The sequence below is a fragment of the Poecilia mexicana genome, unplaced genomic scaffold (assembly GCF_051168715.1).
Source record: "Poecilia mexicana isolate PSO_F unplaced genomic scaffold, ASM5116871v1 scaffold_8, whole genome shotgun sequence".
Lineage (NCBI taxonomy): Eukaryota > Metazoa > Chordata > Actinopteri > Cyprinodontiformes > Poeciliidae > Poecilia > Poecilia mexicana.
In genome coordinates this window covers 9,352,715-9,374,537 of record NW_028263377.1, presented here as the reverse complement: position 1 = coordinate 9,374,537, position 21,823 = coordinate 9,352,715, and the positions used below count along the sequence as shown (strand labels likewise).

Sequence of the window (21,823 nt, the reverse complement as noted above, 5' to 3'; positions counted from 1 at the left end):
AGGCAAACATTCTCTTTTCACGATTGCATATATTAAATCAGACAGAAATCAGTAACAGTTGTAAATTAGCATAAAGAACACACAGGCCAAGATTGTCAATAATTTAAGATGCTTGTCTGACGGTGGACTACTGGACACAGCAGTACGATTAGACAAGTCATTAAAAATAAAGGCAAATATTCACAAAAATAACATCAAAAAAACTTTTAAAAGTATAAATGCATGGCCTTCTGAATTCGTCTAAAAGAAATTTAAACCAATGTGTTGCAACATCTTACAGAAGAGCTTAAAGAGAGCAGATTTATTAATTTTACAAGGTTCAATTCAGAGAGGAAGGTTGAGAAAACATATTTCTAAAGCTTTTTTGAGAAATACGTCTGAGATAAATAACGGAGGTGTCGACGTGTGCACACAGCACCACTAATTTAGACACAGAAAACAACCATTCACACATTTTCTGCACTAAGAAATTTAACATCTGACTGGGAGATCATGGTGAGTTTGGCCACCATTAACAATTTCTTTCTGTTTGAAGCCACAAATCTACACAAATCTTTTAGAAAATCTCAGTCTCAGCATGTCTTCTTGGCAGTATTTCTGTAGAACATTAATCCACAGTAACGGTAAAGACAAATAAATAAGAAACGTAGCGCACAGTCCGCTCACATGTTTATCCATAGCATTGATTCTGCAACAGAGTTTGTGTTGGTTACTTACAAAATTATCCACACACCAAACTTTTTCCACACTTTGTCGCATTAACACCACAAACTTTGATCAACTTTATTCTGATTTCATGCGACAGACGAACTCAAAGCAGTGCAGAGTGATTAAGTGGAAGGAAACGGACAGAGGTTTAGATTTTTCTTCCAAAAATGTTTTTTGATTTGTAAAAAAAAATTCAAATCATATTTCACTTTCAATCTGCTTCTGAATTATGCACTACTTTGTGTTTCTGTTATAGAAATTCAAAGAAATTACACTGAAGTTTGTGATTATGAAAAAGTGGAAACTAGTCGGGTTATAAATACGATTGCAATGCGATTTAGATGCTGATTTTATTTGCTGATCACGTGTGTGTGTGTGTGTGTGTGTGCGCGTGTTATTCCAGTGTTTGCAATGAGTGAAATATAATTAAGTACGATTAAAGACAAAAAGATCATGATTGATTTTGCGAGCTGATGATGTCACTCTGAAAATTTCTGCCCGTTTTGCGGTCTCATTTTGATTGTCTTAAAGATTAAGCAACTCATCATTTTTAGCAAAACGGTTAAATCCACTTTTGTTAACGTTTTAACCAATTATTCTTTACGTTTCACCTTGCCAGTGGTATTACAACTTCTTCCAAAAAGAAACCTCCCATACAGCCTTGGCTGTCGACATTGAAGTGCAGCTTCTCTCTTTCATGATATCTAAACACAGATCCACAGAAATTGCACTATTTTCCACAGTTGTACAGCGATGCCTCTTCGGTCCCACAGAGTCGCATCTTTATCCGTCTTTGGGACTTCGAACTGTCAAATGAGGGAAGCTTTCTCCTGAGCAGGTCCATCCTGAAACAAATTGTATGTTTGTGTGTTATGGTACAATTTCAATGTGGCAAAAACAACAGAGAAAAATGTTGGTACGGCTACAATCTGTCTTGTAAGAGAGATAAGCTCAAATTACTTTTAACTTTGTTTCATTTTAAAGCGTCTAAAAATTGAGAAATGCTTGATAATTTTAGAGAAGTGGTTCTAAATCTATCTTAATAAATTACAGAAAGAACCAAGAACCAGAATCAAAAATATTTTGACTCCGATCATTTCCACTTTTCTGCCACTTCTTGCAGATTAATCCCACCCAGCACCTGATCACTGTGGTCTCCAACAGTAGCAGCTTTCTCTACAGATAGGAGAAACAAAACCTGTCAAGAAATCCAACAAAAGGCATTTTTTAACATTACAGTGCCACAGTAAGACCAGTCTGCCTTTTAGCTACCTCTGTTCATGTGTTCCTGCACAATGAAGCTGCCAAAGCAGAACAGTGACAGTAGCACTGCTGGTTATAACGGACCACGGCTCACGTCGACCCCCCACTCCACGCCTACTCACCCACTCAACTTTGTGACAACCTTCCTAGGCATAAAAGTCAAACTCCAGGCTGCCTCTTCTTCACATGAGTCACACAGAGGAGGTAGGAAGGAAACTCAGGCCTCACTGATTTGTAAAAGAGTCTGCGGTGTTTACGTCACACGTCGACTTGCAGGATAATCGTTTGATTGGGTTTGATCGCATCTGCTGGAAGCAAACCCAATCTAAGACCACCCGCCAGATTCTGAAGCAGCGAAAAGGAGCTCATGCTAACACCACATGTTCAGAGTTTACAGTAAAACTGATTAATGCTTTATGGACCCTGGTTATTAAGCCTAAACCTATTATCCGCATGACGGAGAACGTGCAGAGTAAAATTCGTACCTGTCCCTGCGCCGGTGCCGGGCCGAGGATCTGATTTCGATGCAGGTGGCTGTGCAGCCTGTGAGAGGCTCTTTTCTTGAGCACAGCGGGGCGCGGTATAACCTGACATGTGCAATCCAGGTGATCCACGACTGAAACCACGGCCTTAGCAAAAGTGGGTCTTTTGTTTTTGTACACGATCTTCGCGACCTGGAGAGGTTGAGAAGAAGAAGACGGGAGTCACTGGGAGGTACTCCGAGTTCAAGAAAAAAAAAAAAAGAAAAAAACGTTTTGTGGGGACGCTATGACGAATATATGCTTTTGAATGTTTGCTTTTTTGTACTCAAAAAAGGAGCTGTTGCTAGGCAACAAATGGAGGTTAAATAACCAGAGCTGCAATTTTCTGTCGCTTCTCAGAGTGAACTACTTGAAAAGCACAGAGAAAAAAGATGCAGAGCAAATCTTTTACATTTTATGAGTGACTGGCCTCGTCGGTGTTTGGTTGGCTGTAAACTAAAAATCTTACTTTTTTCCAGTCAGTGAATGCAACATGTATAAGCACTAATGGGAAAACAACACTCTTTGATGTGGAAGTTGTTACCAAGCTAAACTAATTTCAATTTTTGTCAGGAGATCTTTAAGAAAATCTTCGTGTTTTTTTATAATTAAACACCTGTTGATATATTTTTAAATTTATGTAGAAAGTTACCAAAAATGTTTAGCTATTAATTGCAGTTCTTATTCTCAATTACTTTCAGATAAGCTCAAAATTTCTAATAGTCCAGAGGGAGTTAAAGATGACGGTAAGAAGGCCTTCCAACATCACCAAAGATAAAGCGTCAAAGACCTGCTGAAATATACAAAAAGCAATCATGAAACAGCTGTAATTGCTCTAAAGCTAACAGTTTTTTCTACTGATTATTAAAAAGGCTGCATGTAAAACAGAATGCTTCTTTCTCATTGTTTTATTATCTTTTAGGAGATACCTGTCGTTTATATCAGAAACAAACGTCTTAAATCAAAGGGAAATAATTGAACATCTAAGTCTGTTTGGGACAGGAACCAATTTTGGGTTTAACTCTTTCTACTTACTAATCGTTATGACCAAGCATGCTCATTTACCGTCAGGTTTCTGGTGCTTGTGGAATTGGAAACACACTGAATGTCCCTGCTGGTGCAGCAGCCAGAGCAGCGCTGGACTTCCACACACGACGGGAACAGCAGAAAGTCGGCGCTGGTGGGATCCACCATGTCTCTGGTGAGCTCAAACACTTCTGTGCGAACTTTACATCGAGCAGGCTTGGCGCGCTCAGGGACTGAGGGAGCAAACACGACACGCTACGGCATCAGCGGCACGTTCTGAGGTTTGATGAGCCAGACAATGCGTACTTCTCTGCTCGAGAGTTTGAGTTTTTCTGTTGTTGACACACAAGGACGTGTATTGAAAAGCAGAAACACTGAGTAGGTTTTATTCAAAGATTAGCAAAGGCCAGTTGTAGATCAGCATCTGGAAAATTTGAGTTCTGCTCCATGAGAACAACGACAAAAAGGTTAATGGGAAAAGATTTTCCCTCTGTCACAAAAACTACTAATCATCTCCCAGATGGACTGGCAGAGCGTTCCTTAGCCAACATAACGAGTTTCCTCATAGGACAAACAACGCAAAAATATGTAAAAAATAAATAAAATGATCACAACAACCAAATAAAGAGAGGTTTGGCTCACCGGGGCTGCGTGGAAGTCTGTGACCTCCGTTGGCTGCAGAGTTAGCTTCCTCCTCATCTGAGACAGCAACACAAACATCATTTATCCCAGTAGAAGAAGACAAAACGCTGACTGTGCACAGAAACCAGGAGCGGTCATGGTACGCTACGGTTTCAAAATGTCTTGTTTTAATGTTCTTGTTTCATTTTCTTTAATCTTTACCATTTTAGTCCCACTGAGATCAAAGATCTGTTTTATGAGGAAGACCTGGCCAAGACATGAAACTTAATATAAACGTTTTTGTAGTTAAAACTCCTCCTAGTACAGAAAGGGCAGAAGTAACTCTTTTTTTTCCAGCTGTGTAGAGCAGAGAATCATGTGGTGCTGCCCCTCCCCCACCCATTGCTGTGCACTGCCTGCAAGCTGGCTAAGAAAAAGACTGTAAAAATGGAAAGTTTGGACACATTTCCAGAAATGGAAAACCTGTGAATCTTGCTAAGATCAAACTTTTTTAAAAGTTAAGATGCAACAGATGAGAAACAACTGAGTAGCTGGAGCAACTAATTAACCAGCAGACGTCAGCTCACCGTAAGAGCACAACAATCAGGTTGATCCTCCTGACACTGATCAACACTCCATTAATCTGTTATTTATGGAACCTCGACTACATTTAATCAAGCCGAGTTAAAAATCTAAAATATTTTAAGTGAATCTACACTAATGCTGTGTGATTAGTTAAATAAATTGTCCAATTTGGACTCAATTAGGCTCCAAATGTTCACAAAAATTACATAACCATCAAAAAAACTAATAAATAAAATTATATAATTATTCCAGGATGTTCAGCTTTGTGACTATGCTCTTATTTTGAAATGTCCCCTGACTCTTATGCTTTGATGTGGGTGATGTTTTGAAAAATCAAAGCCAGTAAAGTTGGCCGAAATATGACAGGAGAGGAGAAATGAGCAGCACCCAACTGTTCGTTTGTGTGTATTGACAGGTAATGTGTTAGGGACGTGCAAAAACTTTATAAAACATTTTGTTTTTGTATAAAAATCTATCAATAAATCACATGAAAACGAGGGATCTCAAGAGATGTTGCTGCTCAGTTGAGATTTCGATGCCAGATTACTAAAGAGCTTTGCTTCCTCTTTAACCTTAAGATTTATTTAAACTGATTCCACGTGTCTGTAAGATGGAAAAGAAAGAAAAACAAAAGCTTTGGGTCTTTACCTACGGAGTCAGTGCGCAGCAGCAGCTGGAGGTCCTCTATGGAGTTGATGGGGCTGTTTCTAACCAGCTCCACCAGCGCTGCAGGCAGAGGGTCCTCCTAAGACACAAACAGACAAAAAAAAATCAGCCCAAGTAACAAACAACTAGTGCAAAACCAGATAAACAGACAGAATGTATTCAGAAGCTCACATGATCTTAAAAAAATAAAAATTCAGTAGGCGATGGGGAAAAAAACTGCAGCACTTCCGCGAATACGATTGTCTTTAAAAGCCTCTAACCAAACATTTCCAGAGTATCACACCAGAAACCACAGAACGGCTTCACTTTGTGATTCTAGAGATTTGACTGTGGGTTTAACCCCCTTCCTTCCCTCCTTGGTCATTAATGGGCAAGAGACAGCCTGCAAGGGAGGGGGGAATTAACCAAAGCAGACACACAATGGCCACTAAGAGCAGGGTGAATGACTATTGGCGTTGTGTCCTCTCATCTGCTAACATTAAGGGGTCAAAGGAGCAGGCGAGGAGTCAGGAAGTGGGGGAAGGAGTGATACAGAGAGAGGATGAGAGAAGGGAGGTGCATCTGGATAAAAATGAGAAGAGGGGGGATAATAGATGAGTAGGAGAGAGGCTGAAATGGACGAGAATCAGACGAGAATCTTAACTTTGGTTTAAATGGGGCTTGAAAGCTAATTTTAAACAAGCTGCAAACTGCGATTAAAGCTTTAATGAGTTCAGTGCTGAAAGTGTAGCAGACTACTTTCATTCAGAACATAATAAACCCCAGCAGCCATCCATGCATGAACATGCACTCTCTCTCGCCCTGCCCTCACCGTTCTCCCATCGACATCCGCCCTCCGCCTCCCTCGATTATTGGTCGGCTTCCCGGGGAGGCAGCAGGGGAAATGCCCGCTGTATTCCACTCGCGTCCCTTTCCACCGGCTCCACCGATGCCCCTGAGGACTCATCACGATTATTTCCCCCTCTCTGCCGACGGAGCGCGCCAGCCGGCTCGGCTAATTGTGTCTGACGGTAATTACAGGGTGTGTGCCTTTTGTTCGCCGTGGTGCCTGCAGTCGCTGCAATTTGGGTCCGAGCAGGAAATATTAAATAAACACCTTCGGTTCTGGTAAACAAACAGATGCGGAGTGGGCCGCCACAAATTGTAAACACGCGCTAATTGTGGTGAGTGTGCAAACGGGGATGAATAGGACAGGAGATGTCAATGAAACGTCTGGTTTATAGGTGGATTTTATGAGATGTCTGCACACCAAACTCTACAAGTTCAGTCCCTCCGTCCTCACTGAAGTCTGTAAACTTTCTCTCAGGTTGAAGGGGATTTTATTTAATGAGGCAACATTGTAAAAGAGAATGTAACTGAGGAGGGATACAGGTATTTACAGGTATTTACTAAAAATTGTGTGAAAAGGATGTTTAGGATTTGCCCAGCACCCCAGTAGTCAACTGTTTGTAACGCAACCTTTCACTTACCACTGTACATTTCTTCTGGGTCTTTCTCTACAACAGGGGTCACCAACTCCAGTCCTCAAGGGCTACCATCCTGCAACTTTTAGATTCACCTCTGCTCCAAAATGTCTGAATTCCCTCACCAGTATTCATTCCTCTCTGCAATAGCCTGGAAACGAGCAGTTTATTTGATCCAGGTGTGTTTGAGCAGAGACGCATCTAAAAGTTACAGGATGGTAGCCCTCAAGGACTGGAGTTGGTGACCCCTGCTCTACAAGCTAACCTTAGCCCTCACCTGAGTATTCCTAACTATATTCTCAATTGGACCTAGGTTTGGACTTTACTGGGCCGTTCTTGCACGTAAACATGTTTGGATCCGACCCAGAAATGATCAACTCAGCTCCTCTAAAGCCTCTGTCAGTTTTCTGCATTTGCTCGAGTTCGGCAGAGGCCTTCGTTGGATTCAGGCAACGTCTAAAGATCCAATAAATCGTCTATGAATCTATAGGAGAACATCTAATCGTAGATAATTATGGGGATCGAATTTACTGGCGGCAGCCGCAGCACATGCGGGAGGTTTCACATGCAGGCCCAGAGAGCAGCGTGCAAACGATTGGCAGTTCAGTTTAGGGCTGTTGTAAACGAATATTTTAGTAATCGAGTAATCTATCGATTATTCTTACGATTAATCGAGTAATCGGATAAAAAAAATTATAAAATGAAATATTGGTAAATCTGGCATAATACCGGTGTTACTATCAGATATCAGTATCAGTCCAATTTGTCATATTTGAGCATCCCTAACAGTTGCTTTTTTGTAGTTTAGAAAACTAACCTGTAACAATAATAGCTCACTTTCTAAGTTAACCAGAAGAAAAGTTATAGAAAAATCTGAAATTATATTGAATTTAATAACAAAGAGGCAGGCTCACAAATATGCTTATAAAAAATGTCTACAATCCAGCTTTTAGTTTATGTATTCATCTTCAGTGAGTTTAATAGATTAATTAAACTCACCTTGCCACCTAACCTGTCACGCTTTGGGTTTGAAAATACGGGAAATGCCGCCTGGAGTGGGAGGAGAGGGCGAATGAACGAACATGGGGTGGAGGGGAGGAAATAGACCAGCGGACTGACGAACCGTTAGACCGGGGGACGAACACGGGGGAAGCAATACGGGATATTTACACCTTCACTGGTCACACTCAGAAACTCATCTACCAGCCATGTACGATGCGCTCCGCCACCCGTTTCTTCAGACCGGGATATGAAATTTATTGTGCGGTTCGTCGGTAAAGCTACATTTACACGGTAAGCATCAGCTACTCAGCCGCCCGCCCTGCTCAGTCTATCCGCTCACCTCAGCGCTCTTCCCGCCGTTCGCTTTCAACCAGCAGCCCCGGAGGAGAAATGCTGCCGTACTCCAGGCATTCCCCCAGTCATTTTAAGGATGCTTATTGGTTCCCCAAAAACGATAAAGTCGGGCATTATCATCAATCCATAAAATCCCCACGGGCCAATCTTGAAGATTGGACTTTATGCCGCTGAGACTTAGCTTTTGTCAACAACTCAGAGGCGGAAGTGAGAGCTCCGCGCAACGCAAATGAAGTCCCGACCGGAACACGGTGCGCTAACTAATAAAACATAAATTAAAGAAGCTTCGAGGCAGGTAAATTTTCCTCGAGGAATTTTAGTAATCGAGGTACTCGAATCATTCGAGGAATCGTTTCAGCCCTAGTTCAGTTCATCCCGCTGTCACAGTTCAGTTTACCTCTCAGCTCGGATGCCTGGCGCAAGAACGACTTTGAGCATTTAAAGCTTTTACCCAGAACACAAACTTTCTCTTTGGGTTGCAGAGCGTACAGAAGGCCTTCGTGTCTCAGCTGCAAATCCTTGATCTTTTAAAATTAGACCCGGGGAATTCCTGGCTGTATACCTCAAAGCTCTAGCAACTTTCCCCCATAAAGCAATGTCAGATTTGAAATTTCCTTTTCTGTGTGATGCCAGCGAAACGACAGAAAATGAGAAGACTGCTTGATGACAGGAAGCTGAAGTCATCCCTCACAGATCAAACGTCTACCTTTTTGTGAGGCTCTCAAAGCGACGGTGGACTGTACGCATTTACATTCACCGCATGAATGCGTCTCGTTTTGTTTACGCCAGGATAACAGTGCGTAGCGCCACCTCCCATGGCCGACTAGGTTGATTTGTACTTCAGCCCAGTTTAGATTTCGAGGTCAGTGGCACAGGCTAATCGTTGTGGAGAGGACTCGCCTGGTTCAGATGAAATCTGCAAGCGGAAGCAGAACGGCTGATAAAATCCAAGCCCTTATCAGCAGAGAAATTTTTGCCTGTTTTTCCTTTTATTTCTGGTCAAGCCTCACTTGACCTACATAGAACCCCTGGTGTGGTTTGGGTTTCCTGTTTGAACAGAGCTGATGGTCAGATTTCACCCATCTCTCTCTCTGATTGCTTTGTGGAGAAAACCTCATCTACAGATTCGTGCTGTAATGAAGCAACTGTTGAATGAAAACAGAAACAAAAAGTTAAATAGGGCGACCTTTGGCCTTGACAGAAAGCGTCACAGCTCGATGGTGCTACATCTGGATCAGACACACTCTTTGTGCTGATGGGACATAAGCTGGGTGGCTTCAACCAAACAGAACCAGATTGTTGGGTTAGAGAGGAGACATACAGAAACCTGATTATAGCTCCATTTTGAACAATGCAACAACCTGAACCTCCTTTAGTAGGTGTGAAATTACCTTAAGGTTTACATTCAATCAGTTTTAATGCAGCTTGATGAGGAAAACAAAAATCTTGTCTTTTGAGCTGCCCGTGTGCTGCCTTGTCTTTGTGTTTCTTGTTTCCCTGTGTTTTTCCCCCTGGCTCTGGTGGCAAATTTACTCTATAAACTGGTTACAGTCACATATTCTTCCTGTTGCACAGCTGACAAATGAATCAATGGGATGACAATTACTTTTGTGACTTCGGGGCATTTTTTTGTACGTTCTCCCAACACCTGTGTGGTCTTGTTCTGGGTACTCCAGCTTCCCCAGATCATCCAAAAACATACACATTAGTTTAATTGCTCTCTCTTTTTCTCTCTCTCAAGTGTGTATGGGTATAATTATTTATGCTCTGTGGTTCACTACTTATTCAACCCCCTGCAATCATTCAAGAACAAACTGGACTCCCAAATTGTAACCCAGGAGTTTGTTAAAGACCCTGAACGCATCATGTCCAACCACAGACAACAGCTTCAAATTAGCGTCCATCTCTAATTTCTCCCACATTTCTTGGCACAAGGTTGAGCGTGTTTTGGATCCCAGCGTCTATCTAATGAGGGAAATCAGGGGAGTTCTCTGTAACAACAAACCACCTCACATGGAAACCCTTTATTATAAGAGTATGTTGAAGCAGATGCACTAAATCGAAATATTTTATATATATATATATATATATATATATATATATATATATATATATATATATATATAAACAAAACAAAACATAAATAAAAAAAGTTGAACCTATTTCATTAGGTTGTTGTGGCCATACATGGAAAGCGGTGACAAATATTAATATTGGGCTAACGTATATTATCGTATATCTCAATAATACAGCTCTATAGAAAAGTTTAAGGTGTAGCTAAGTTTTCTGATGGGCGTCAGTAAACTTTTACTGGTGATTTTTTTTTTCTTCCAGTTTTACTTACCTCGGCCACGCCAAACTGCGCACACGCCGCCAGCAACGCGAGCAGCAGCAGCTGGACCCACGAGCTCATCTTGCTGCCCAGCCTCGAGCCTCTCTCCTCAGCTCGGCGCGCGGAGGGGAGGATGAGGAGGATGAGGAAGGGGACAGCGGCTCGGCTCGCAGAGCTGTGTGCGCCTGTGAGCTTCGTCCCGTTGCCAGCAGAGTGAAGGAGAGCGAGAAGGCGCTCCAAGCTCTTCCTTTCTCCTCTTTAGAAAGTAAATCCTCATGCTCAGAGTTGTAGTTTGCGCTCTTATACTTCTTCCAAGGAGTCTTATCAGTGAGCAAAGCGCTGCGTGGCTTCTGCCCTGGACCAGCCTGATTACGTGGTGCTGCTGTGAGGAAGGGCTGGCTCCCAGCAGACCCTAATGCTCGACTTTTTCCTCTCTCTCTCTCTCTCTCTCCCGCCCCCTGCCTGAAGAAAAGGCCATAATCTGCCTGCAAATCAGCGACATCACGGTTGATGTGCAGCAGTCGCCCTCAGTCTTAATTTATGGAAATATTTCTGTGGCGAAACCAAGTCGTTTTTGCTTTGTTTTTGTTCAGAGAGGGCACGTGCTTGCTGTCCTGCTGACTTTAGCGCGTGCTACTTCAGTATAAATGGTAGCGTGTTATTTATACATTTCATGAGGAGAAGTTAGAGATGGAAAAAATATTTATTTATTGAGTAATTTCCCTTTTTGAAGGGGAAATATTTGACATATTCCTGCTATTTTAAAGATATTATAAAATGATATTGTTTAGGGAAAAAGTAACACCAAGCTTGCTAATTTGTAGAGCATAAATTTGAAATCCTGGCGTTAGTACCAGGGACCAAATAAAATAAAGCCCTAGGTGAAAATTCAACCTGTAAGACTCTTCCGGCATCACCTATCACAACGCCTTCACCCCAGCCAATCAGGACGCACCACCTCTCTACCTCGATCCAATCAACTGGCAAGAGCTGCTTCAAAAAGGCGAAGCAACCTCGGATCCACCCGCTTCAGCTGTGTTTCAAGCCTTCCTCCCCCTCGTCATCTAGTAGTCTCCATTACCTCTGCTATCCCTGCAGGTCATTCCTACAACCATTCAACAGTATTTCTCAAGTCCTTCACCCCAGCATGGTATGCCTTAACTAGAATTTGGCGAAACTTGGGAATCTTCCCTTCCCACGACGGGGTCATGTCCTTCACTATTCGCTCTTTCATTGCCACCTTCTACTCCCTTAATCCGCAATTCAACTGCGACATTCTCTAGCGCTTATTATGAAGTACAGACTTTTGGGGGGAATCTATACTTAATTATTGCTGTATATTCATATATATATATATATATATATATATATATATATATATATATATATATATATATATATATATATATATATATATATTCTACATGTTTAGGTTTTTAAGATTCAGTTCTATCTCATTCTTAAAGTACTGCTTTGCTGCTGGAAATGCGCTGTATAAATAAATCACCTTTCCTCGAGGATCATGGGGAAAATAAAAACAAAAAACAAAAAAACTGCCGCTTACATCGATCACCTAGCATAATCTACCTCAGCTTATGCTTGTTTACTATCCATTCTAGTAATCTATTAGTTTAGAATGCTCAAGGGACAACACAGGTCCCGGATCTATGCCTCTTTCAGGCTGTTCTCAATTTTCACTTTTAAGTCAGCAAGCTCCACCTCAATACCTATGTCCCTTACGCATGAAGTCTCCAGAACAGTCATGTCGTTAAATTTCTTAGACATCCAAGATTCATGCGAGATCCCCCTGGGCATTTCCAGGCTTCATATTTAGTCCTCAGGCAGCCTCCCATTGCCCTCAAGGTTCAGTCATAACCCAGTTGCTGATCGTCGGCAGCATCCTCCTCTGGTACCCTTTCAGACCTCTCTTCCGTTCTCGCTGCTTTCAGACAATGGGTAAGCATTCATAACAAATCTCTGGTGGTAGAGCATTTCGACATACTAAATATCTATTCTTCAACTAGGGAGTCGGCCGAGCCTAACAAGGCTGGAACAGCCTGCAGGCCACAGACATCTATGCCGCGCATCGAGGCCTGGATCAGTTTGCAAGCCACGCCAGCACTGTTCTCCCAGGCTCAAAACAGCCCTCATGAGCCACCGCCGTTCGTTAACAAGGCTCGAACAGCCTGTAGGCCACTGTAGTCATCGCCTCACTTAACAAAGCTTCGACAGCTTGGAGGCCTGGCCGCCATCACGCCCAACAAGGCCTGACCAGCCTGCGGGCCACGGCCATCACCGCCCGCCTAACAAAGCTTCGCTATGAGCTTGCAGGCCGGCTGCCGTGTGCCTAACAAGGCTCAAACAGCCTGCAGGCCACGGCCATCACCGCCCGCCTAACAAAGTTCGATATGAGCTTGCAGGCCGGCCGCCGTCACACCTAACAAGGTTCGATCATCTTGCAGTCCACGGCCATCACCGCCACCCTAACAAAGCTTCGCTATAAGCTTGCAGGCCGGCTGCCGTTGCGCCTACAAGGTTCGATCACCCTGCAGGTCTCAGTTTTTCTGCCTCGCCTAACAAAGTTCGATATGAGCTTGCAGGCCGGCTGCCATGCGCCTAACAAGGCTCCAACAGCCTGCAGGCCACGGCCATAACCGCCCGCCTAACAAAGTTCGATATGAGCTTGCAGGCCGGCCGCCATCACACCTAACAAGATTCGATCATCTTGCAGTCCGTGGCCATCACCGCCTGCCTAACAAAGCTTCGCTATAAGCTAGCAGGCCGGCTGCCGTGGCGCCTACGAGGTCGATCACCCTGCAGGTCTCGGTTTTTCTGCCTCGCCTAACAAAGTTCGACCTGAGCTTGCAGGCCGGCTGCCGTGCGCCTAACAAGGTTCAACAAAAGCCTGCAGGTCAGGGCATGGCCTCGGCCCGGCACCCTCTTTTGGGGGGAAGACCTACCTGAGCTTCATTCGAGCCGATCATTCAAGCTCGCTGCGATTCTCAGCACGCACGTCTTCTGCCGGTGTCCAAGCGCCAAATTCTCGGTCCAATAATATTGTCTAACTGCTGTTTCTCTCTCTGTGTGAGTCTCTACAGAATGAAATGAAGCCCTAGGCTAAAATTCAACCTGTAAGACTCTTCCGGCATCACCTATCACCATGCCTTCACCCCAGCCAATCAGGACGCACCACCTCTCTACCTCGATCCAATCAACTGGCAAGAGCTCCTTCAAAAAGACGAAGCAACCACGGATCCACCCGCTTCAGCTGTGTTTCAACCCACCTCCTCCCCGTTTCCACAACCAGTCTCCCAGATGCCTCCAGGTCCCTTCAAGACTCCTCTCTCCAAGTTCCGCTCCACCACCAGTGACTGGGCCCAGGGGAAGACCTACCTGAGCTTCATTCGAGCCGATCATTCAAGCTCGCTGCGATTCTCAGCACGCACGTCTTCCGCCGGTGTCCGAGCGCCAAATTCTTGGTCCAATAAAATTGTCTAACTGCTGTTTCTCTCTCTGTGTGAGTCTCTACAGATTGAAATAGTAATAAACCATGGGAATTGAAGTCTTTTTATAAATTGAAACGTACAAACACCAGCAGTTCGATAATAAATTGTAGGATGTTAAAATCAGCTCTAAAAATTCCAGCTTATTAATTTACTATTAAATTAATAGAAAATTTGAAACTTTTAAAAAGCATTTACCCCTTTGCACAGCATCCATGTGTTTCTGGTCCTTCGTTGGGAGAGACTCATAGGAAGACTCAGTCTCTCTGCTTTGTCCACATACAATTATAAACACTGCATCTGTTTTCTAGCATAATTCTGGCTGAATTTATGACCATTCCTCTCATCAGAAATTGCGGCACTTTGCCTCAATTGGTTGCCGTCTGCTCGTAAACAACTTCAAGCCTGACTGACATTCACAGCTGCCCACCAATGGTTTTGTGATCAGAGAAAACAAAGTTTGCGCTATTCAGCCTTGTGGATGGAAAAGATTGTTTGGCGTAGTCAAAGTGATGCCTTCGAACCAAAGAAAATCACACCGACTGTCAAGCAGCGTCATGTCAAGTTGCTGTTGTGCAGCAGGTGTTCTGACTATCTGTCATACCCGTAAATCCAGCATACCTTATGGTAATGCACACGATAGTGAGAACACTGGCCGGTTTTGGGGCAGCTGCATTGTCAGTGTGGCCCGCTTTTTTTTTTTAAATATCCATTTTTCCTTCAAGCTGTGTTTACACATGTTTCAATTGATTTAAACTCAAGCTTCCCCCTTTATCTTGAGGAAGCTACTTTCTTTCGCTAAATGTGAAAAGATTAAAAATACCCACTATCTGCCTTTTAAATAGCTACTTTCTTTCGTTAAATGTGAGAAAAGATAAAAAATGCCCACTATCTGCCTTTTAGATAGCTACTTTCTTTTGTTAATTATGAAAAAAGATTAAAAATACCCACTATCTGCCTTTTAGATAACTACTTTCTTTCGTTAAATGTGAGAAAAGATTAAAAATACCCACTATCTGCCTTTTAAATAGCTACTTTCTTTCATTAAAGGTGAGAAACGATTTATGCGTCCGGCTGTAATTTCCTGGCTTTTAAAGAAGGATAAAGACCCTTTGAGCTGCAGTTCATATCGCCGATATCGCTTCTAAACACTGATGCAAAAATTCTTACAAAATGTGTAATAAAATTTTAGCTGCAGTTTTATGTCAGTTCATAATTATGTCATTGTGTCAGCCTTGTGTAAAATGACCTTCTACATCATAACAACAACCACATCGTGAAAGCATTTTCTTCAAGACATTTCCACTTTGCTGTCACTCATAATGTCAAACCGGTAGAAAAATACCAGCAACATAAAAATGTGATGTTTCTGTATCTATATCATAATGTGATGGTCTGAGGTGAGATGGTCCTTCAGAGTTCATTTCTGAAGCCTGCATTGACACAGTCTCTTTTTAAAGATCTCTTCTTACATTTATCCTATAAAAAGAGCATTTAAGCTGCACTAACAACAAACACTTTCATTGTTTACAGGAAGCTGATCAGAGTTCAACAGTTTGAGGCATTTAGTGTAAAGTAAATCCAGGTCTTACTGTCCTCACATTCTCTAAAAACTCTCAGGTGGAAAATCTTCACATACACCAGTCCACACACTTTCACTTTGACCTTTCAGTAGCTCCCATTAGCACAGCTCACACTTGGCACTGGCAGGAGTTTTATGTGATCTTTTTACAAGTAAGGCAGCTCTTTGGATGTGATTATGAGACATTAATAACACATTTTACCCCTTTACGACTAAGACTTGTCCTTTCCTAGTTTAAAAGCCATCTCCTGTCTTAAAACCTCTTACAAGGCCAATGCCTCAATGTCTCCCTGATTCATGAGGGAACAAATAAATGCTGAGGTTAAACCTAGACAGGTAATCAGAGATGCTCTACAAGTGATTTAGTCTCTGAGTTTGTCCTTTGCATGATGCCTGGACTTAAAACCAGAGTTAAAGTTGGTTAAGACATCTAGAGATCTGCTTGGATTTCTGTGCCATATGACACTAAATAATGTCCAAGATCCACCTTTGTGCATATTTGGCATATTATCACATCATTAGGTCTACAGCTATGCCACCACAACATCAAGTCACCATCAATACTTCCACACTATAAGCGACTGCTGCAGAATTTACTGTAGAGTCAAACAAATGTGACTGCAGTCACTTCATTACATAATCACAATTACCAGATGCTTTGTCTGCACTGAGCAAGCTTCAAATAACTCAATAATTCAGATACATGACCACCTGGAGGCGCTCATCGACTGCATAGAGCACTAAAAGTGTAGCCTGACATAAACAGGTGTGGAAATAGAAACAAACAAGATGGTAATACACCAATAAACACTTGTTCACTCTGTCCTACTGCATTACCTGAATGATGATGTGAATTTTTTAAGTCAGTGTTAAATCACTTGGTTCAGTGTGAAAATTAATTAAAACTAAGAGCTTGTTGTGACGACTTTAGGAGTAACAACGGGCTTCAAGTATTTGTCATAACCGACCATCAGTTTTTTACATCACTATGGAGGGATTGTCCCTCTTTTCTTGTCACAATTGGTTAATTCAGGCACATCGTGTCATGAGTGGACAGCTTGTTTGGTGACATACCATGCCATTTCCAGTCCAAACTTTGACTAGACCATGCAAATATCCTAAATTTGGCTTTAAAAAACCCCATCCAGCTCAGATCTGGTGGAGTTATCACTCTGAACAGCCAAGTAACCGAATCACAAAGCCCAATCGGTGTGAAGCTGGAGACAGAATTTTAACACAAGTCGTGATCCATTTTAAACTTCAACGCTGCTGCTGACACTCTGCACATTGATGCAGTGCTTAGAGATTTATGAAGGGTTGAAGGAATCCCAAAGAGAGGCCAGTTCATAAAGGCATTTTAAAACAGATTTAACATGAAGATGTCACATCCACCAGACTAGCATTTGCCTTTGCAACTGATGAAAGTTTATCACAATAATTTGGACTTTTAAATCACTTTTCTCAGCCATTTAAACACAACTGATCACTATGGAGGATCATCTACCACCAACTTGTCTTTCATCTGTACCATAAACCCCACAAGTAAGGTACATTTCAGTCTGTAATCAAAGTTAATGCAAACGACACTGCTTGTAGATATTGCTTAAAAGCACTCTACGGTGAGAGAGTGTTAGTGTGTGTCAATCCGTCAGTCAGGGCGAGGGACTCAAATTAGTGGGTCAGATGGAACTTGGTTTAGCCACTGGGACATTTACAGATTTCTCCAGGTTAATGCCAGGTCTAAACAAAACCCTTTAAACACACAGGCATGCACAACTATACTGTACAGCTGTAACAGGGAACTGTTACTGTAACAGTTCCTCACAGCGAACTGTGAGGTTCCCTCTTTGAACTGTGTTCTGGATGGAGTGAGGTACAGCTGCCCTCTCACCGATGTGGACCCTGAACGTCTGCAGCTGAAGCTCCAGCCAGCACACAACGCCAAGACTTTTCAATCGCACAAACACAGTGAGTACAGAGAATACAGAGGAGGTGAGAAGTGGCAGCGGTGGCGGAAGTCCCTCTGTGCCTATCTGAGCATATCAGGCTAAATTAAAAACACACAAGGGGATGATAAGACCACAGGAAGCAGTGCAGACAAACAGCGGTTAACCAGGTCTGTGACGTGGCTGTACAGCTCCCCCTACTGTTTGATTTGTGCCATTACCTCTAAATCAGTACATAGGACTCTGATCAGCTGGATAACTTGGGATTTAGTCGCTTGTAGGTCACTATAATGTTAAATACCGACCCCTAGTGGACCTTTTTAAACATTACATTCATGTTTTTTTTTTCTTTTGAAAATATACCTGTATTATATTATCTATGATGCACATAAAAATAAATGGAGGAAAAAAAAGGTTGCAGCAAACATAAAACATACAACCTAGCAGTCGGTCATGTGTTCTACAAATATATTTACGCCCCTTTTTCACGAGTTGTCAGATCACAATCACAATCCCTGACTTATTTTAATACTGTTTTGTGTAATAGATGTCCAAAACATGACATGTTGATTAATAACATAACATAATGAGTAATTAGAAGGAAGATAATACACCATTTTCTTGTAAAAATTTTAAAAGTGCCGCATGCATTTGGACTTTGGTGTCACTTGTTTACTTTAGTGACTTGGGAAAACAGCCATGTACTATTTAGGGTTAAGAGAGGAAAAGTTGCTGATTTCCAAATGTGAAAAACGGCGAAACTTTTGCTTCCGCTTAATAATTACAAATTAACTTTTGCAAAACACTGTGTATATTTTCAAAAGAGCGGCAAAAATGGGATCTGTTAAACCCTACGTTTTGACTCAAGCTACAGTTATTTTATCTTATATTTTTTCAACAGTTCGTCCCAATTCGCCAGTGCAGGTGAAAGTGAGTGAGAATAATGGTGACTGGGTTGTGGAGTGGTCTCCACCAGCTGGGGCAGCTACAAAGCTGTTGTACCAGGTCCGGTATCACCAGGCCTCAGATCAGGTGAGAGGATTTTACGTCTCTGTTTTTATCTCCCTGCTTTCCACTGTAGCTGCTAATCACCACAGCAGCTCTGGAAAACGGGCCTGAATATTCATAGGTTGTGTGTTTTGTCTATTTCTGCCGCCAGGGATCCTCCGTGCAGCTGGACATTCCCGAGGGGTCCACATGGGTGAACATCCTGGGAACGTCCCTCATGCCGCTCCAGGACTACGAGGTGGAAGTGAGGTCACTGGTTGCCCCTGGAGCAGGTTCCAAATACGGAGGAATCCCCTCAGAATGGTCTGAACCTGCGAACTGGACCTCGAATAAAGGTGCTTACAGTATTAGTGTGTGTAGTGTTGATGTTTTGAACAGGACAACCTGTTTAATCTGGTTTCTGCTCCTCGACAGCCGCCTGGTCCGTCTCCAAACTCGGTTCCCTCTCCAGGCAAAAGCAAGATCCTGTCTGAGATCAAGGTGAGACTGGATTGTTTTCTTAAAGTGACTAAAGTGTTAAAAAATTTTCACCTAGTGTATAAAGTAATGCAAAAAAAGCATGGCGATCGAGAAGAAAGAGGCAGCTGATGACATTATGTGCCTTTTCCCCCGTTGCAGCTCCTCAGAAGCTTTGCTTTGGCCGAACAAGAGCACTGAGACGACGCGCACCGATCAGAGCAGGAGCTGCTGGAACTGTGATAATCTCCCCCCCCCTCTTGATAACGTTCACGGCTCGGACACGTCGTCCATGAGCTTCAGCGGGCCGTACATCTTTTGTCAGGTCAGCTACTTTCACAAAAAGAACAACAGAAACTGAATAATAAAGGAGTACTTAGCATTTGTATAAGGAATCAAATGGAAATAATAAAAATGTAGTCCTGAAAATCCAGCAAAAGTCTGTTATAGACACTGACTCACCAGCTTTTATTAAGACCTCTTTAGTCAGTTGAATCCATTATAGAAAAGACATAACGTGAGATGGTAACTCAGTGCATTATAAGCCTGGCGGGCCACCAGGCTCTACTTGTGCCAGGCTGTTTTTTTTAAAAGTCTTTTTAAAATGTTTGTATTTTTTAAGACTTTATGGTTGCTGTTCAGGTATTAATCTTCCAGTCCATCAATAACATATTTTCTGTCAACTTTTATAAATCAAAAGCACAATGTGCCGCTGCATCAAACACTGCCCTGGCACCCAACCACCGGGCTTAGCAAGTTTTCTGTAAGTTTAGAGAAAAAATATATACTTTCACGATGCAGCAGGACACACTAAATCCCACCTCAGTGATCTGTGGGATTCATACATTTTTGATGGGAGTGTGTCAAAAGTCTCACACATACTGAAAAATACTTTTTAACTTCCATTGGTATCCAGCTCTGCTAAAGTGTTCAAGCTAGCTTGTACATATGAATAATAAACTGAGATTTAGCTTCTGTCATTTTGGTGTCTGATGTTCTTCCGTAGCAGCCCTAAAACTTCCACAGACTTTTTTTTGTTGGTATTTTTGCTCTGGCGTTTCGTTTTAGCGCTAGCCTTCGGCTTTCTTAAGCTGCTATACCCCTTAGCTAGCAAATAGCGATATTGCTAGATAAACAGTAACTTTTTACACTCCTGCTAGCAATAAAACATATTAGGCTTTAAAGCTAGCCTACAAGAACTTCAAAAAATGTACTTTAAAAAGTACTTACTGTTCACTTGTTTTGCTTTGCAGCTGTTTAACGCGTGTGCGTCTCTTTCACAGGGTTCAGGACAAATGTCAATGGAGGTCCAGCAAAAAGAAGTCAGCGAAACAAAATCATACGAAGCTGTGCCTCTCTTCCCGGCGCCATGTCCTCTTCGTGACAAAGATTACGTGTGTCTTCCCAACCGCACTCTGTCAAGGTCCACAGAGGACCTCACATCCCACAGCAGCTCAGGCCCGAAATGGTACTACAGTCCTGAGCAGGACCAGCAGCACCTGAACGCCACACTGCGGCCTGTTCAGTCTGACAGCGAGCTAGCCATGGAGCTAGCCAACCAGTAAATAAGTAAAGTACAGCGATATATTTGTTTACTCCTCTCTTCCGACGTAAACATGAAAGACTACATTTCTACACTTAAATAGTTTTCTAAAGTGGATTTTCAATTGAAGCAGGAGATGATAACTAAGGAAGACCAACACCAGAGCTGAAAGTTTTGCTTCTAGACAGTTTGATGATTCTCAGACGGAGTAGAAAAGACATGGGATAGACTTGGCTTTGGATGAACGGATATTTTTGTGCAGAATTATAGGTGCCTGGATTTCATTGATACATAAAGGTAAGACAGCAATAAGATGTTGTTTTTTATGAAATGTGCATTTTGTGGGCAGTTTGTATGTCTAAGTAATTCAGTAAAGTAGAAGCGGTAGCTAATCTACTTCAGCAGTTATTTATTAATTAAACATTAAGCCTAAAACGTACTACAACGACAGACTAAATGTTCTGTTCTGTGTGCAAAATAAATTCTTGAATGTTTTTTGGTGTTAAATCCTAAAACATGAAGTGGCATTGTTGTCAGTTGCCATGGCAACGAATCTGCGTAGTTTAACGAATACAGATAACTTTGCTGTGGATCATAGCACGAAATCAATACCTACATTTCTAAGTTTCACTGAGTTAACGCGGCTATGGATGACATGTAAATGATTAGTCTTTTTGCCCTCCAGCATTGTATGCCTGCGCGAAATTTCCGTACGTCCATAACATGCATGGTGTCTAAGTCAAAAGTCAGTGCCTCGCCAGCAATGAACCTCACCGCACGTCACTGCTGTAGTTCTATAATTTTTTGGAATATGATCGACATTTAATACAAATTACAAGGTAAGTCTCTGATCACATTATGTAATGGTTACTCCTTTCCTGTTACTAGCTTCACCATGTAATTGCACAAAGTGAAAGTACAAAAATAAATTTGTCTAATGGAAACAGTCCAATGTAAAAAGAAAAAAAGAAAAAAAGAAAACTTTATTTAATATTTTTGCTAGGATGAGGCTTTTTTTTGAATATCAAATTTGTGTATTTCACAAAACTGCAAAGGAAACACTTTTTTCACATAATATGATGAACAACACAAGGTTACTACTGGAGGAAAAGATGAAGAAGACAACAGGAAGTGGAAGGAGAACGATGTCATTGCATGTTTTTTAATGTTATCATGTGAACAAACTAGTTAACCTCTGATTTTAATCAGGTTTCTTATTTAATAAAAATACCGCAATTGCGAAA

At 42.1% G+C, this 21,823-nt stretch overlaps 1 protein-coding gene and 1 long non-coding RNA gene across 2 annotated transcripts; one reads left to right on the top strand and one right to left on the bottom strand.

Moving 5' to 3' along the window:
* Positions 1-1,856: 1,856 nt before the first annotated feature.
* On the bottom strand, positions 1,857-10,995 carry LOC148157971 (platelet-derived growth factor subunit A-like). Its single transcript, XM_088008210.1, has 5 exons — positions 10,554-10,995; positions 5,373-5,469; positions 4,161-4,217; positions 3,558-3,751; positions 1,857-2,645 (listed from the first exon to the last, which is right to left on the bottom strand). Exons 1-5 carry the CDS (start codon positions 10,620-10,622, stop codon positions 2,337-2,339), a joined length of 726 nt encoding a protein of 241 aa, XP_087864336.1. The 5' UTR covers positions 10,623-10,995; the 3' UTR covers positions 1,857-2,336.
* A 6,286-nt stretch (positions 10,996-17,281) lies between these two features.
* On the top strand, positions 17,282-21,823 carry LOC148157970 (uncharacterized). The gene is made up of 6 exons (XR_015764081.1): positions 17,282-17,594; positions 18,474-18,604; positions 18,732-18,915; positions 18,995-19,060; positions 19,199-19,361; positions 20,320-21,823. It is a non-coding gene; the product is annotated as an uncharacterized LOC148157970 (long non-coding RNA).